Here is a 14645-nt window from a genome sequence, read left to right as displayed (position 1 = left end):
ACTAGCCTCTCTCCTTACCTGCGCGCGCCGTGCTACCTCTCGATAAACATCTCAGCAACCACGGTCCTTTTCAGGACCAACAAACTGTTCCGAAGAAGTGGGTTTTCATCGGAGTAATGACAAAACTACGCATCAAAAGCGCTCCAAACTGGTTTCATAAGATTGTGGGGGACGTTATTGTGTGTCTAAGTAACTATCAGCTTCTAAAAGAGGACTCTGCTCTATTCAGTTGGTTCTTGCACTGAACTGAACGAAAAAATAAATGTTGTCTTGTTAGGACCTGGCTAGGTCCCTTGGTATTTTGTAAATTATAATGTAAATTAAACACAAGAAAAAGTTACGAAGTGTTCTTGTGCGTGTGTCGAAGTTTCGTACGAACCTAATATTACGTACAGATATTGTAGTATTGCGGTATATACATTATATGTTTATGTATACCTATCGAACACAAGAATTAATTAAAAATACTCACCTGCTCTCTATCGTGTCTATTGAATTTTTAATTGATTAAAGTATAATGTCGCAACATGTTTCGGCTTTCATGGAACCATCATAAGGCGATGCAACCTACATATCGTAGATTATCGAATTGTGATTCTTATATGGATCCATATATTACAAGTATCCAGTGTGTTTATAAAATAAAAATAAAATGTGAAACATCTGGTAATCACCTTATATGCACATATTTATAGTTATGCTTCTGTACTTTAACCTTAATTGCACCTGTATTCTCTTAGCCCATTTTACAATGAATGATTTTGATTGTACTTAGATCACATAGATTAAGTGTCTTTTGGTCCCATGCTGCAGATGCCGCTAATATACTCTTACTAATCCATGCTCGTCCATGCTCCTCTCTTAGATGCACATCAAAGGGACAGAGTTTCCGTGGATGGAATTGGTTTCTTTCGTCTGTGTAGGTTTCGATACTTATCGATAACTATAGAGATTTACAGTTGTGTTCTCGGATTTCTCGGAAGTCGGAATTGAATGGTGGATGTGTTATGTAACTTACGTACGGATTTCCTTGACGTTGAGGACCTTGAGTGGGGAAGTTGAATTGCGAGAAGTGATGCCTGCTGTACTTTGGCTTTACCATTGTCCGCCATTGTATGAATGTATGAGGGTTGGGCGTGCTTGGCACTTGCACCGCGACCACAGTGATCTATTGAAATTGTAAAGGTACATATGAAGCGATTCGGATGTTATGCAGGACATTTTGCCTTGTATTCATTACAGTTCAATTGTAAGGTATTGTAACGTGTTTTGCACGTCACAGTATGTATTAAATATGTCGGACGAGCAAAGTCAGTAGAAAGTGGTCATAATGTGCAGTACGTTTAATTACGTAAGTAGAGGAATATTGCGTGTTTAATGTATTTTATAATTTATTATTTGCAGCCTATAAACTTTTCATCAATCCTGGCACAAGCCAACTGAAAAATGGCTTCGCAGTTGCAGTATGTTGGAAGGGGACAGTTGTTATTAAGGCATTCGAAGAAGTGTTGGGCGTCACAGCATTACAGCGTGTTTGTGAACAGTTCACCCGAAAAATGTTTAGGTAAGCGAGTAATGTAATTTAATGTTGCTTAATATTGTATCTCCGACTTATTTTAATTTACAAATTTTTAAGTAGGTCTTATACGACCATTCTGCACCTAAATTTAAGCCAAGGTAACCAGCCAAATAAAGGTGTCGGGGATTGTAGGAAGTGTATTAGGAAGCCGAATTTAAATCTTTAGTAATACTGCATATTATGGACAGAGTGTTCATTTATTTTGTTACAGATGGTTCGGATGTCCCAGACCTCTGTGGTCTAGTGGTCAGACTTCCGACCTACAGATCCAGAGGTCCCGGGTTCGATTCCCGACGATAACCAGATTCTCTTAGAAGTAGTGGTTCTGGAACAGTGTGCACTCAACCTCGTGAGGATCACTGAGGAGCTATTTCTAGGAAATAGCGGCTCCAGTCTAGAAAACTGAGATTAATGGCTATGGGGATCTGTTGCACTGACCACGTGACATCCTTTATCTGCAAGAGTTGGCACTAACCTCGCCGATATGCAGCAGTCACTTGGTCGGTATAGTTTGCTTGCGGACTACAGGCCACTTAGTTTTTTTTTGTTTTGGTTCGCAAATCCCATTGTTCAATGAGAAAGGCTTGTTTTCTTTCGAGATTTAGGTACAGGGACAAGACGGATGACAAGGAACAGTTTATGACAGCATTGTTCTGCACATTTCAGGGTCATTATATATTTTATTTATTTGTGATTAACCCCTCGAGCGTGACTTTTAGCGGAGCCATTTAAATCCCTAAGCGTGTGCGACGCACCGTCTGCGTCCACTCAAAGCCGTGCTGTAAGCGTGCGCGCCGCATATGTTGCGTCCAAACTTTTCACTAAGAATTCTTAACGCCTACGCTCTGATGTGTGTACTTCCAGTGAATGTATATGTCAGCTAACACTGACTTCTTTCATTCCTCGCTATCTGTTTGTGTGTGGTATTTTTTTTACTCGCTTTGCTTGGGACAAAGCATCTGGTGTCTGCTGCTTACGAAAGAGTTGTTCCAACTCACACTTGCTTACAGAGAGATAATTTGTTAGCTAACTTTCATTGAGTGCTTGTTATCTGTGTGTATTTTTTTATTACTGGCTTGGCTTACTGGCGACAAAGAAGCCGTGTCTGATTTACGATGTTACGAACCTAGGTGTCAAAGTTGGCTGACGCCTGTGTCAACATTTATGAATCTGTTATTCCTTTTCTGCTTCGCAACACCCTCTTATCGGAGCAACATGGCATTTGGTCACGTAACTTCTCTGGCGGGACAGTTTCTTGCCCCTGACGCTAATAAAATAGAGCTTTCAAAAGTGGGTTCCCACAACTTTGAATGAAATTAGGATATTCCTAGGTTTTCTTATGCTGATGGGAATAATTCAGAGACCAAACCTCAGGGTGTATTTTAGTAGGAAACATATGTTAGAAACACCATTTTTTCCCAATGTAACGAGTGAAGAAAGGTTTTCATTGCTGACCAGATTTCTCCATTTTGTAAATAACACCAATAAGGAAATTGCAAAAAGAGATCCTAAATTGTACAAAATTCTTCCGGTAAGTGAATATTTGAAAAATAAGTTCCAGAAAGTGTACATACGGGGCAAAGATGTAAGTGTCGATGAATCTTTGTTATTGTGGAAAGATAGACTTTCGTGGAAACAGTATATTCCTATGAAAGCTTCCCAGTTTGGGATTAAAATTTTTGAACTTTTTGATTCCGCAGGATATTTGTGGAATTTTATAATTTACAGTGGATCAGGGATAAAATTAGGCTGTGAAATCACCAAAGAGACATATCTTTTCTCAACAAAAGTTGTTCTAAGATTGTGCGAGGAACTATTATACTCGGGCAGATGTGTTTTATATGGACAATTTTTATAGCAGTCCTGATCTTTTCCAAAGATTAGTTCAGAGGACAACAGATGCTGTTGGAACAGTGAGTATCACGCGCAAAGTTATGCCAGTGGATCTAAAAAAGGAACTGAAGAAAGGAGAAGTGATTAGTGCAAAGTGTGGGAAATTGGTGGCGTTGAAGTGGAAGGATAATCGCGATGTCTCAGTGCTGACTACTAAACATTCAGACGAAATGCAACCCGTAAGTCGAAAGGGTGGGTTAGAATTTGTAAATAAACCTATGTGTGTAATAGAGTATAATAAATATATGGTAGGAACTGAAAAACTTGAAAGATCAGCTACTAGAAACATTCTTGCTAGAAAGGAAAAGGCAAAAAGCGTGGTACAAGAAATTATTCAACCACTTAGTAAATACGGCAGTGTTGAATGATTACATTCAGTACTGCAAGGCTGGTAACAAGAAAGATCATCTGTTATTCAGAATAAACTTAGTGAATAAGATCATAGCAAAGTCCCATGGACAGAATTTAGAAAAGCGCAAAGGGCGTCCTTCAGATACCGACATGGAATGTACGAGATTGACGGGACAGCATTTCATTCAAGAAAATCCCAAAACCGAAATTTAAAAACGGAAAGAGAAAACAAACTTGATACAGGCGTAAAAATTGCCCAGGGACACCCTCTCTCTGCCTAGACGCCTGTTTTGAGCAATACCACACCAAGGTCAACTACTAGACACTGGATATGGGGAGCTGGGAAAAAGAAATAGGTTGACAAAATGTAAGTACATATTTATAATAATGAACTGTAAACAATTGTAAATATAATATAATTTTTTGGAATTTTTCAAATAGCAATTTTGTTATTTAAAAATATTTATGTAAATGTCTGCACAAAACCTTCAATGCTTGCGAAAATAAAGCACCGGGAGGGATTTAAATACCCCCGCTTAAATTCACGCTAGATGCATGTAACTGACCGGACGCATATGGTGCGTCGCACGCTTGAGGGGTTAAATTGCCTCCTAAGACGTAATTAGTGTTGGAAAAAACTCTTGACTTCTGAGATGTGATGTGTAATCTGGTAGAAAGTTACCAGTGTTTTGGAGAACCCTGTCTCCATCTTCTGGGTAGAAGAGATTTGAAGTTCTCATGGAGTTTAATATGAAAATACTATCATCTGATGTATGATGCCTTGTAGAAGACTTCTCTGCCCAGAAGAATGATACATCTGGTTTCTCTGAAACATTGGTGCATTTCTGGACTACCCAATGTCGCAGCTAAGTCAGTAATCTCCATATTTACTCAGATATAGCAGTTGGTGTTCTTCACATATTTCTCCTAATATGCACCCATTTATAGAACTACAGAAAGACTGCAGAAGAGGAAAATGAGAATATAAATATAATTGCATATTATAACACTACTAACCATATTACACTTGAGAATGGCCCTCTTCTTGTGTAATGTCCCATAAATGTTATCATTTTTGTGACACGTTTTCATACTGCAGGAACTTGAGTGATGCAGGCAAACAGATGCTGGAGATAGGTGGAAGTTTAGTATAACTTTACATATTAACTATGTGAGCAAGAGGCTAGTAACTTAGTAGTTTCTGTAGTAAGAGAAGGTCACTAACAACATCATAAGACAAAACATTCAGTGAGACAATAAAGCATGTATTGAAGTATGTTTGTAGTAGCATGCATGGAAGAGATGAAAAGTGCATAAACATTTTGATCAGGATATTTGCAAGGGAAAAGGATGTAGGTGGGAGCATGATATTAAAATAGATGTTAAAGAAGTAGGATGTATGTAGATTTAATCATTGCAGGCTCTAGCGAATACAGTAATGAACCACTGGGTTCTGCAAAAGTCGAAGAATTTTTTCCCAAGCTAAGTGACTATTAGCTTATCAAGTAGGATTCTGCTTAGTGGAATTAGTTCCTAATAATACTAAATGAAAATAAAGTATAAACTAACATAGTGGAATAACACGTGAATCATATCAGGAAGTAACGTGATGTGTGTGGCATCGAAAACTGTTCTGATTACCTTTCTATTAGGTTAATGTTACTGGCTGCTACTTTTGTTTGGCATAAGGAAAAATTGCCTGATCGGTGGAAGGAATCTATTATTGTACCAGTTCACAAGAAGGGTGATAAAACTGACTGTAATAATCATTGGGGGATCTCACTGCTATCAACTTCATACAAAATTTTATCCAATATTCTTCTCTCAAGGTTAGGTCCATCAGTTAAGCTGATTAAAATGTGTTTAAACAAAACTTATAGTAAAGTCTGTATAGGTAAACAGTTGTCTGATAAATTTCCTATCCAGAATGGTGCTTTATCACCACCTCCTTTTCAACTTTGCATTAGAATATGCCATTAGGAAGGTCCAGGAAAGCATGGTGGGACTGAAATTAAATGGGACACATCAGCTGTGCGTGTATGCCGATGATGTGAATCTACTGTGTGATAACATATAGATACTATAAAGAAAAGCACACAAACTTTAACTGATGCAAGTAAGGAGGTTGGTCTAGAAGTAAACATAGAGAAAACTAAGTACATGTTGCTTTCTCGTCACCAAAATGCTGGGCAAAATCATGACATGATGATAGGAAACAGGTGTTTTGAAAATGTAGCTCAGTTAAAATACTTGGGAACGATGATAACAAATCAAAACCTGATTCAGGAGGAAATTAAGAGGAGATTGAACTCTGGTAATGCTTGCTGCCATTCAGTCCAGAACCTTTTGTTGTCTCATCTGCTGTCCAAAAGTATAAAAATTAGAATATAGAAAACTATAATTTTGACTGTGGTTCTGTATGGGTGTGAAACTTGGTCTCTTGCATTAAGGGAGGAACATAGACTGAGGGTATTTGAGAACAGGGTGTTGAAAATATTTGGACTGAAGAGGGGTGAAGTGACAGAAGGTTGGAGAACACTGCATAATGAGGAGCTTCATAACTTGTACTCTTCTCCAAATGTAATTAGAATGATCAAGTCAAGGAGGTTGAGACATAGCACAAGTACGAGTAAGGATGAAGAGGAATGCATATAGAATACTGGTGGGAAAGCCAGAAGGAAGGAGACAACTATGAAAACCAAGGCATAGGTGGGTGGACAATATTAACACTTTGCGGACCGCGCACCCTTTAAAAGGTTTTTTTGCTTTTAAACATGGCGGACCGTTTGCGTGTTAACAGGCTTTTAGAACACAATAAGATGCAACACACCATACATCGCTCTGGCGCCACCTACATTGCACGCAACCGCCTGCAGATGTATGATAAGACTCTGGAATGTTTAGTTAGCAGTCAGTAACTTGACCTCGCTGTTTACTTAACTGACTATAAAGGAAAATGCTTTGCCTTCTTCAAGCTGTGTGTATCAGCCAGTAGCTAGTGGGGAGAATGGATCAAGGACAAATTCTCCTCCGATGACCTAGCTGACCTGCCTTGTGAGACACGTAGTAATGGATTGTCATTCAGATAGCGACAGTGACGGGGGACAACAAAGAATTGTGGCCACAGACAGTAAAAGTGACAGTAGCTCCGACGATAATGCAGGTAATAACATTATGGGGACAGCAAAAAATCTAAACCCCCATTCAAAATTGAAATACAAAGCATTTCTGATAAATGTGGCAAAGGCCTGGACTACAGTCCAGATGGTGGCAGCAAAACCAGGGTCACACAAAGGCTTAGTATGACGGGGCCCATCAACTCCCACCCCACAAAGGCCTCATGTGGACTCCCCAGGGCGAATCTTGAGTGATATGCGGAAAAATACCCTCGTGAAAATTGTGAAGAGTGACCATTCCAAGGGAAAGAATACTCCTAGGCAATTATGTGTTAGCACAGTTCACAAAAAAAGGAGTATGTCTACATCTGCAAGTTCTTTGTAATGCCACTTCACAAATGGGAACGTTTCCAGAAATATCACACCCTCAAGCACTTCTAGGAGCATTGGTAAGTGTTCTCCAAAAATTTTAGTTCAAAAAATTAATTAGGAGATTTCATTTTAATTTTTAAAGTGAACAATGCACAAGTTAGGGTAGTATGTTGAAAAATGCTGGTCCCCAGGGTGATTTAAGTATTTAAATCACTGGTCCGCGAAGTGTTAAAATGGATCTTAGAGAGACAGGATGGGATGGTATGGATTGGGTTGATCTGGCTCAGAATAGGGACCATTGGAGGGCTCTTGTGAACATGGTAATGAACCTTCAGGTTCCATAAAATGCTGGTAAATTCTTGAGTATCTGCAGATTTGGTTTCTCCTCAAGAAGGGCTCAGCTCTATAAGTAAGTAAGTAAGTGACACTGCTACTTGTTTCATTGTCATTTAGTTCTTGTGGGGGCTTGATAAGTGCCTGGTGATAACATTCTTAGTTTCTTATAGTAAAGTCTTAAGTAAAAATGGACTGCCCTGCATTTAGGTATTTCATGATCATAAGAAGTAGCTTACAGATTTATGTCTATGTAAATTCATAGTATGGAATCATTCTTCTGCAGTAGATATTTAGGTGATTGAGATACTTCATGTTACAGCGCCCAGAGGCATTCACAATACAAACTTCTGAACCCTCACCCATTTCATTCTGCTTTGTAATATAATTTTGAACATTTGATGCACCTGAGATCTCCCAAGTGGCTTACTTCTTATGATATTTTCTAGTAAAAATGTTTATGCATTTCTTCTTTCCCTTGCATCATTGTTGATATGATAATCAGATATTGTCATTTATTATATACTGATATTAGAACATTCCATAAAATGAAGCCAGGTGTTCTAGTGTAGTGACTACCTTTTTTTGCTCCAGATTTTGGGTGACCAAAGTTTTGGAATCTCAGCTCAGGGACTGACAGTTTTGGCAGAGATTTAATGATTTTGCTCTGTCACTCCAGGAAAATTCTGTGATAATATCTTAAAATAAATTGTAGCCACTTCCATTCTCAGGATCTCTGCAATTGATATTCAGAAACGTCTCATTTTAAGCTTATAAGCTTTGTAGTTAATAAGTAATTTTTAAGTAAATCAGGGATTCCAGAAAATCTTAAGCCTCTCGTTCATTTTTGAATGCCAGTAATAATTGTCTGTTCTTAAAGGTGAGCAACAGAAGAGTTCAAGAGACATACTCCAGAAGTCACAAGAGCTGCATGTGTCAGCAGCAAAGCAGTATCCCACTGTACAGCCTCTTCCTTTGCCTGCAAATGTAGAAGAAATAAATGCTGCTGAGATGGCATGTTTCTCTCCACAGCGAGTAAGAGACATCTCAGGTCCAGTCATCTTATCAAAAACAGTTGGAAATTTTTTGAATGGTTGTGCAAGGAGCTACAACCAGCAGTCATATCCACTAGATTTGCATGTGGCAAGCTATGATTGTAGGGGTACAGTGAGCCTGAGTTCTCTGATGCAAACCATGGTGCCAGAGCCATTCTCAAAGGAAGGTCATGCTACATACCTGAACATGCCAGGTGGACAGTGGGCCCAGGGTCACAAGTATATCTCCAGAGACATGCATAATACCCATTACCAGAACTTGAAACAGAAGTCAACACCAAAAGATGGAGATCCAGGTACATTGGGTAGTAAGAAATTGTCATCAAAATCATACTGTGTGCAAGGAACTCTGGTTATCTGCATGAAACCATCATGTTCACAGAATGTAGGCCATGAGATGTCATGCTTGCAGAGAAGGCCAGTTTTTATGCAAACTAAGTTTCTCTTTAGCACTAACACAGACAGTAGTAAATTGTCACGTAGAGATAAGCTGAAACGTGCGGTCAAAGATTATGGAGTGACAGTGGTTATTTTCCATATTGGCATTTCATTGTTATCACTAGGTGGATTCTACTTGGCAGTGACTAGGTATGTATTACTAACATTTTAAATTTTTTAACTGAAGGAGTTTGTGTCTTATGTAGTATGAGTAAATGGATGAACAGATGAGATTTTGTAGTACTGTATGTGACAGTATGCAGTTACATAACAAGTGCATGAAACTTTTTTTTATGAAAATGATAGTATTGAAGTCCGAGCTACTGCAGACTGCATCGACATAAAAACAGCCAAATTCACACAGGTTTTATTTATTATTCAACAGATGTATCAGGTTCACAGTCTTGTGTGTAACACGTCCTTCTAAAATGTATTTAAAAGTTTCCTACATACATCTTTTTAAACTTATTTAAAAGTTTCTGTACATTGCACTACATCTCAACTGACATTGGTCATCATCAGGTGTTTAAAAATTGGTGGAAACTGCTGTGTTTCTGTTGTGATTCTGATGCTTGATGTGTAGACCCATCTATGCATTTGTGTATTTTATGGTGCTTGGTGTCTCTTCATGTTGTGGTATGTGTCTAGAGACACTTTGTCAGAAGTGCCTGAATTCAACCAGTGCAGTACAGTGTTACAAATTGGTTGAATATGGACACATATCATACAATGAAATGTAAATAGCACAAGAAATATGAGTGAAATTGGTTCAGTAAACCATTGAAACTTAAGACAACCTCTTGGCGATGATTAAGAAATTAAAAATTTGACACCAAAAGTCAAAACATAGTCAACAACCTATGTGCTGATTTAGCAAATGTGGCAATCCTGGAGGGTGAAGATTAGCTCCTGTCATATTAGGTACTTTAGTTAAGAGCCCCAAACCAGAATCAAGCAGCCTAGCAGTGCTCACTTCAAGCTGGAACAGCTGGTGGGTGGGTGGAAGGCCTTAGTGCATATGAGTTGTAGCAGAAGTGGGTTACTGGGCATTGCAGTGACTTCCAAGCAATGGGGTAGGCAGCTTGCTGAACTTGCCATTTCAACAAAATTATTGTATAATATAATGGGAAGCTCGTTAATGTTTGAAATTTGAAGTAAGCAGCTAAATTAATTGGCACCAAGAAGATAAAAAGGTACATCATATGTGTTGAATTGTTATAGAAGGAATTAATATGAAGTAACAAAAGCAAAGAGTTGCATATGGTTTTATTATGACTTTGTATGTTTCTAAATTTAAAGCTGGTTTATTAGTTGTAGAGCATTGTAGTGACAAATGAGAGATTGAAGTGTGAATTAAATTTGGTGTTCATGGTACTAATTCTCATCTGAGTTAGCACTAGCACAAGATCTCATATGAGAAACAGCACCACAAGTTTGTTCGTAGCATTAGATATTTGATGCATGTTACAAGGTTTTTGTGGCAGTGATTGTTCACATTGCGGTCTTCTAGGTTGTGACATTGTGTAGTCTTATAGATGGATTGCACTGCTTTTGAGGTAGCAGCTTCCACCTACAGGGCACCACATCACAGTTCAGAAGATGGCAGTCTGAATTTGATACTCATGTTACAAATTAATCAGAGTTTTGTGAAAGTTTATTACTTTTTGCATGAGTTCATAATTCAGTAAAAAATTTTACTCCACTGAAGTGGGAGAATTGTCTTTTATTTCAGTATAGCATTCTTCTTTTGAAGTGAATTTTTATGAGTTCTTAAACTTGCATTAACTTATAAAGGTGTCTTCTCCAATCCACAATTCATGCAGTACTGTATTGGAAGCTGCCATTAACTGATGGCATTCTATCCATCGACACTCACCCAGCTGTCTTCTTTGGCAGTTATTTCAGTTGACTCATAAGCAGTCGTCCCATAAAGAACTGCTGGTGCCCACCTTGAATTCTGAAAGTGAACTGTATGTGCACCTCCTTGTATACTGCTTGTAGAACCAGGTCCTCAAGTAATGTTAAAATGAGGCAGCGTGAGAGCTGGCACCATGTACACTAGACCTTAATGATAAAATAATAGTTGTCTGATACTGATTTCATTCTTGTGTTGTTACACCATGTGGATGTGGGCATTGTTGCCAGAGTTTTGGAGGTGCATGCTGCCCACATTTTCAGGATTGACCCTAAACAACCAAAGAATAAAATCGATACCATTAACATTAATCACTATGAGAGCCTAAACTTAGTAATTATAGAGATCTGTTGTGATAAAAGTAAATGTAATGCACAGAATAGGGCATGTAGCACAAATGGGGGAGAAGAGGAATGTGTATAGTATTGTCACGTGTTGGGTGTCTGACACGCGACAAATAACTTCATGCCGTTCTCGGTATAGCAGATTTATTACACATTCGCTCTTACATTCATACAATTCACGATTCCACAACTACTCCATTGGCACTGTCACAAATACTTCTGCTGCTTCCATTCACTCCAGCGAATGCTAGATTGCAACTGACTCGGCAACTTCACGATCCACACTGTGTCACTCCTGATCACACACTCTGCTCACATACTGCTCAGCCGGCTTTTTATTGCGTTCCCTGTCGCCTCATGTTACCAGAGGTGTCCCCTAGTTACATCACAGTGGGAAGTGCTGTTACGTCCTTGTGGGGGAGAGGGGCTGAGTGTTGACTGGCCTGTTACCGTAGCAGCGGCAGTTGCTCCGATGCTGTTACGTCACCACTGGAGGGGAGGTGTCCTGCATAGCGCAAATACGCCACACTGCTCCCTCCTTAAGGCTGTTCATCCCGAATAGCTTAACGGTGCATCCCCGTTCCTTTTCTTTGAAGGCTGTTCTTGCAACATCTTCTTTTTGTCCAGCTACTCCTCTTGCAATAACTATTCTCTGGCCGTTACATCCACTCCCTTCTTAGGATTGTTCATCCCGAGCAATTCTATGGTCCTGGGATCATCGATCCGTTATATCACATTCACTCCTCACTTTCATCCATCGCATGTTTACTCTTGCTGGGGAGGCTGGTGCTTCTGTGTTACCGGTTCCTTCACCATGCGCTATTCCACTTTTTCCGTTTTGGAGGGGTCGACCCCTCCACAGTTTCCAGTTTTTGATGTTGTGTAATTCGCTGGAAGTCTACTGGTTGTTGCCTGATGTCCAGCCCTAGGGTCTTCCTGAGGGTTCAGCTGGCTATTCTCTTGTTCCCAGGATGCAGCTGCTGTCTTGTGTGTTCATCCTTCACTCCAGTGCTGCCCTCCATATCCACCTGAAGTCTCCGCCCTCTGAGGGCTCCTCTTGCAACATTGTTCCTAGTCTGGTTGTTCCCTTGCGCCGTGCCACTCCTGCATGGCGGATCGTCCTTCCAGGAGCAGCGACACATGTCTTCAGGCACTCATCCTGATTTTGGGTCCGTTTTTTTCTTGAAGACATCTCTCCTATGTCGTGCCACTGTTGCATGGCGGGACACCTTCCTGCAGGCGGCAGCCAAATTCCTCGGGTCAGTTCCTTTGGCTCCTCGCATCGCTCTGCAGCTTGCTTGTTGTCCTTATACCGCCTCTTCCGTCCTTTGACCAGTTTCACTACGCAGTCTTCTACAGGGACTTCTTGTTCTGGCGCCTCAGGTTTCCTGTCCAGTGAGGTCGGCTCTTCTTCCTCTAGACATGCCTCCATCTCCATGCAGGCCATCGTCTCTTCTTCATTAGGAATCTTCTGTTGGTCAACTACAGCCTCTTTTTCTCTTGGATTTGTCTCCATTGCATCTTGGTAGGCTGTCGTCTCTTCCTGCCAGGCATTTATATTGGCTCTCAACCTCTTTGTCTCGCATGGCGGCCGTTCTTGCTTCGATGGCTCTCATTTCTGCTTGGAAGGCTTCTATTTCTGCAGCCATCTCTTTTCGCCAGGCTTTTCTAGTGGCCTTCATTTCTTCCTTGTTGGCTTTTCTATTGGCCTCTGCCTTTGCCAGCATTTCGATTATTCGCTGCATATCTTACTTCTCCATTTTTTTTTTTTGTAGGATAGCACTCTATGTACTTGTGAATTCAATAATGCTTCATAGAGAGAGGCGTGTTCAAGTTTGTAGACACTTCTGACACCAAATTGTTACGTGTTGGGTGTGTGACACCCGACAAATAACTTCACGCCATTCTGGATCTAGCAAATTTATTACACATTCGCTCTTACATTCATACAATTCACAATTCCACAACTGTTGCCATCAGCAGTATCACAAATAGTTCTACTGCTTCCATTCACTCTGGCAAATGCTAGATTGCAACTGACTCGGCAACTTCATGATCCATACTGTGTCACTCCTGATCACACACTCTGCTCACATACTGCTCAGCTGGCTTTTTATACCATTCCCTGTTGCCTCATGTTACCAGCAGTGTCCCCTTGTTATGTCACCATGTGGGGGGGGGGCGGAGTGTTGACTGGCCTGTTACTGTAGCAGCGGGAGCTGCTCCGATGCTGTTATGTCACCGCTGGAGGGGGCTGTCCTGCATAGCGCAAATACGTCACAGTATATTGATGAGAAAGCCAGAAGGAAAGAGGCCACTAGGAGGACCAAGACATATGTGGGTGGACAGTATTAAAATGGATCTTAGAGAAATAGGCTGGGATGGTATGGACTGTATCAGTCTGGCTCAGGATAGAGACCAGTGGAAGTCTCTTGTGAACAAGGTAATGAACCTTCGAGTTCCATAAAATGCTCGGAAGTTCCTATGTAGCTGCACAATTGGTGGCTTCTCAAGAAGGGCTCAACTCCATGAGTGAGTGACTGCGCAGGATGAAGAGTGTTTATCTAGCCTGATTTTGGTATCAGTGTGGGTGTTTATGTATATACACATTTTCAGAATCTGCTCATCCTATCTTACCATCTGTGGCTGCATTCATTACTTTCTTCTTATCTAGTATCGTGTGTAAACTCTTTTACTTCTTAACCCGTTGCCGTGGTTCGTCGTGTATGTTTCGTCAGGGATTTAAATCGTCTGGGGGGGTTCGTCGTGTATGTTTCGTCCAGCTGCACACCTATGTTATAACGCCCATAATAATTGATGGTTTTGCTGTAGATTGTTAGATTTTTCGCTGGCCTGTTGTCACAAGAACAGAGTATACTAAGCCAACGAGTTTAGCTGAGATAAGTCATTGTTACATATGCCTGTCTTGCAGCAAAGTTCCTGTGGCTCTTGCTAGCGGTTTCACCGCTATGAATGTCGTTTATTCTTTGCTACGAAGTTATAAACAGGAGAGACGTGATGTGATGTGTTTATACTCGTAATATGATATTGCCCCGAGCTGGCCACACTGACACACTCAAATGGCATTCTTAGAAGAGGGTTGTCCAAAATTTTATTCTTGTAAAATCGATTGCTTTCGCACAGTACATAGCACCCATTTCTTAGAAAAACGCCACAATTTAAGGCAGAACACTGTGGTCACCCCCTGAGACGATACGGATGTGTGTGGGGGAGGGAAAAGTACTCATT

At 40.3% G+C, this 14645-nt stretch overlaps 1 protein-coding gene across 1 annotated transcript in view; it reads left to right on the top strand.

Annotated features, from left to right (window-relative positions):
• The first annotated feature begins 975 nt into the window (after positions 1 to 975).
• The window catches only part of LOC111864157, a 15539-nt gene continuing 1869 nt past the window's right edge, over positions 976 to 14645 (top strand). Inside the window, exons 1-4 of the mRNA XM_023851211.2 lie at positions 976 to 1185; positions 1405 to 1564; positions 8525 to 9036; positions 9139 to 9287. Of these exons, the coding sequence (XP_023706979.1) occupies positions 1447 to 1564; positions 8525 to 9036; positions 9139 to 9287 (779 nt within the window). The 5' untranslated portion in view covers positions 976 to 1185; positions 1405 to 1446. The remainder of the gene's footprint in view (positions 1186 to 1404; positions 1565 to 8524; positions 9037 to 9138; positions 9288 to 14645) is intronic.

The sequence above is a fragment of the Cryptotermes secundus genome, unplaced genomic scaffold, assembly GCF_002891405.2.
Source record: "Cryptotermes secundus unplaced genomic scaffold, Csec_1.0 scaffold1647, whole genome shotgun sequence".
Classification (NCBI taxonomy): domain Eukaryota; kingdom Metazoa; phylum Arthropoda; class Insecta; order Blattodea; family Kalotermitidae; genus Cryptotermes; species Cryptotermes secundus.
The sequence above is the reverse complement of the archived record's forward strand: the minus strand, read 5'-3'. Positions and strand labels throughout refer to the sequence as shown.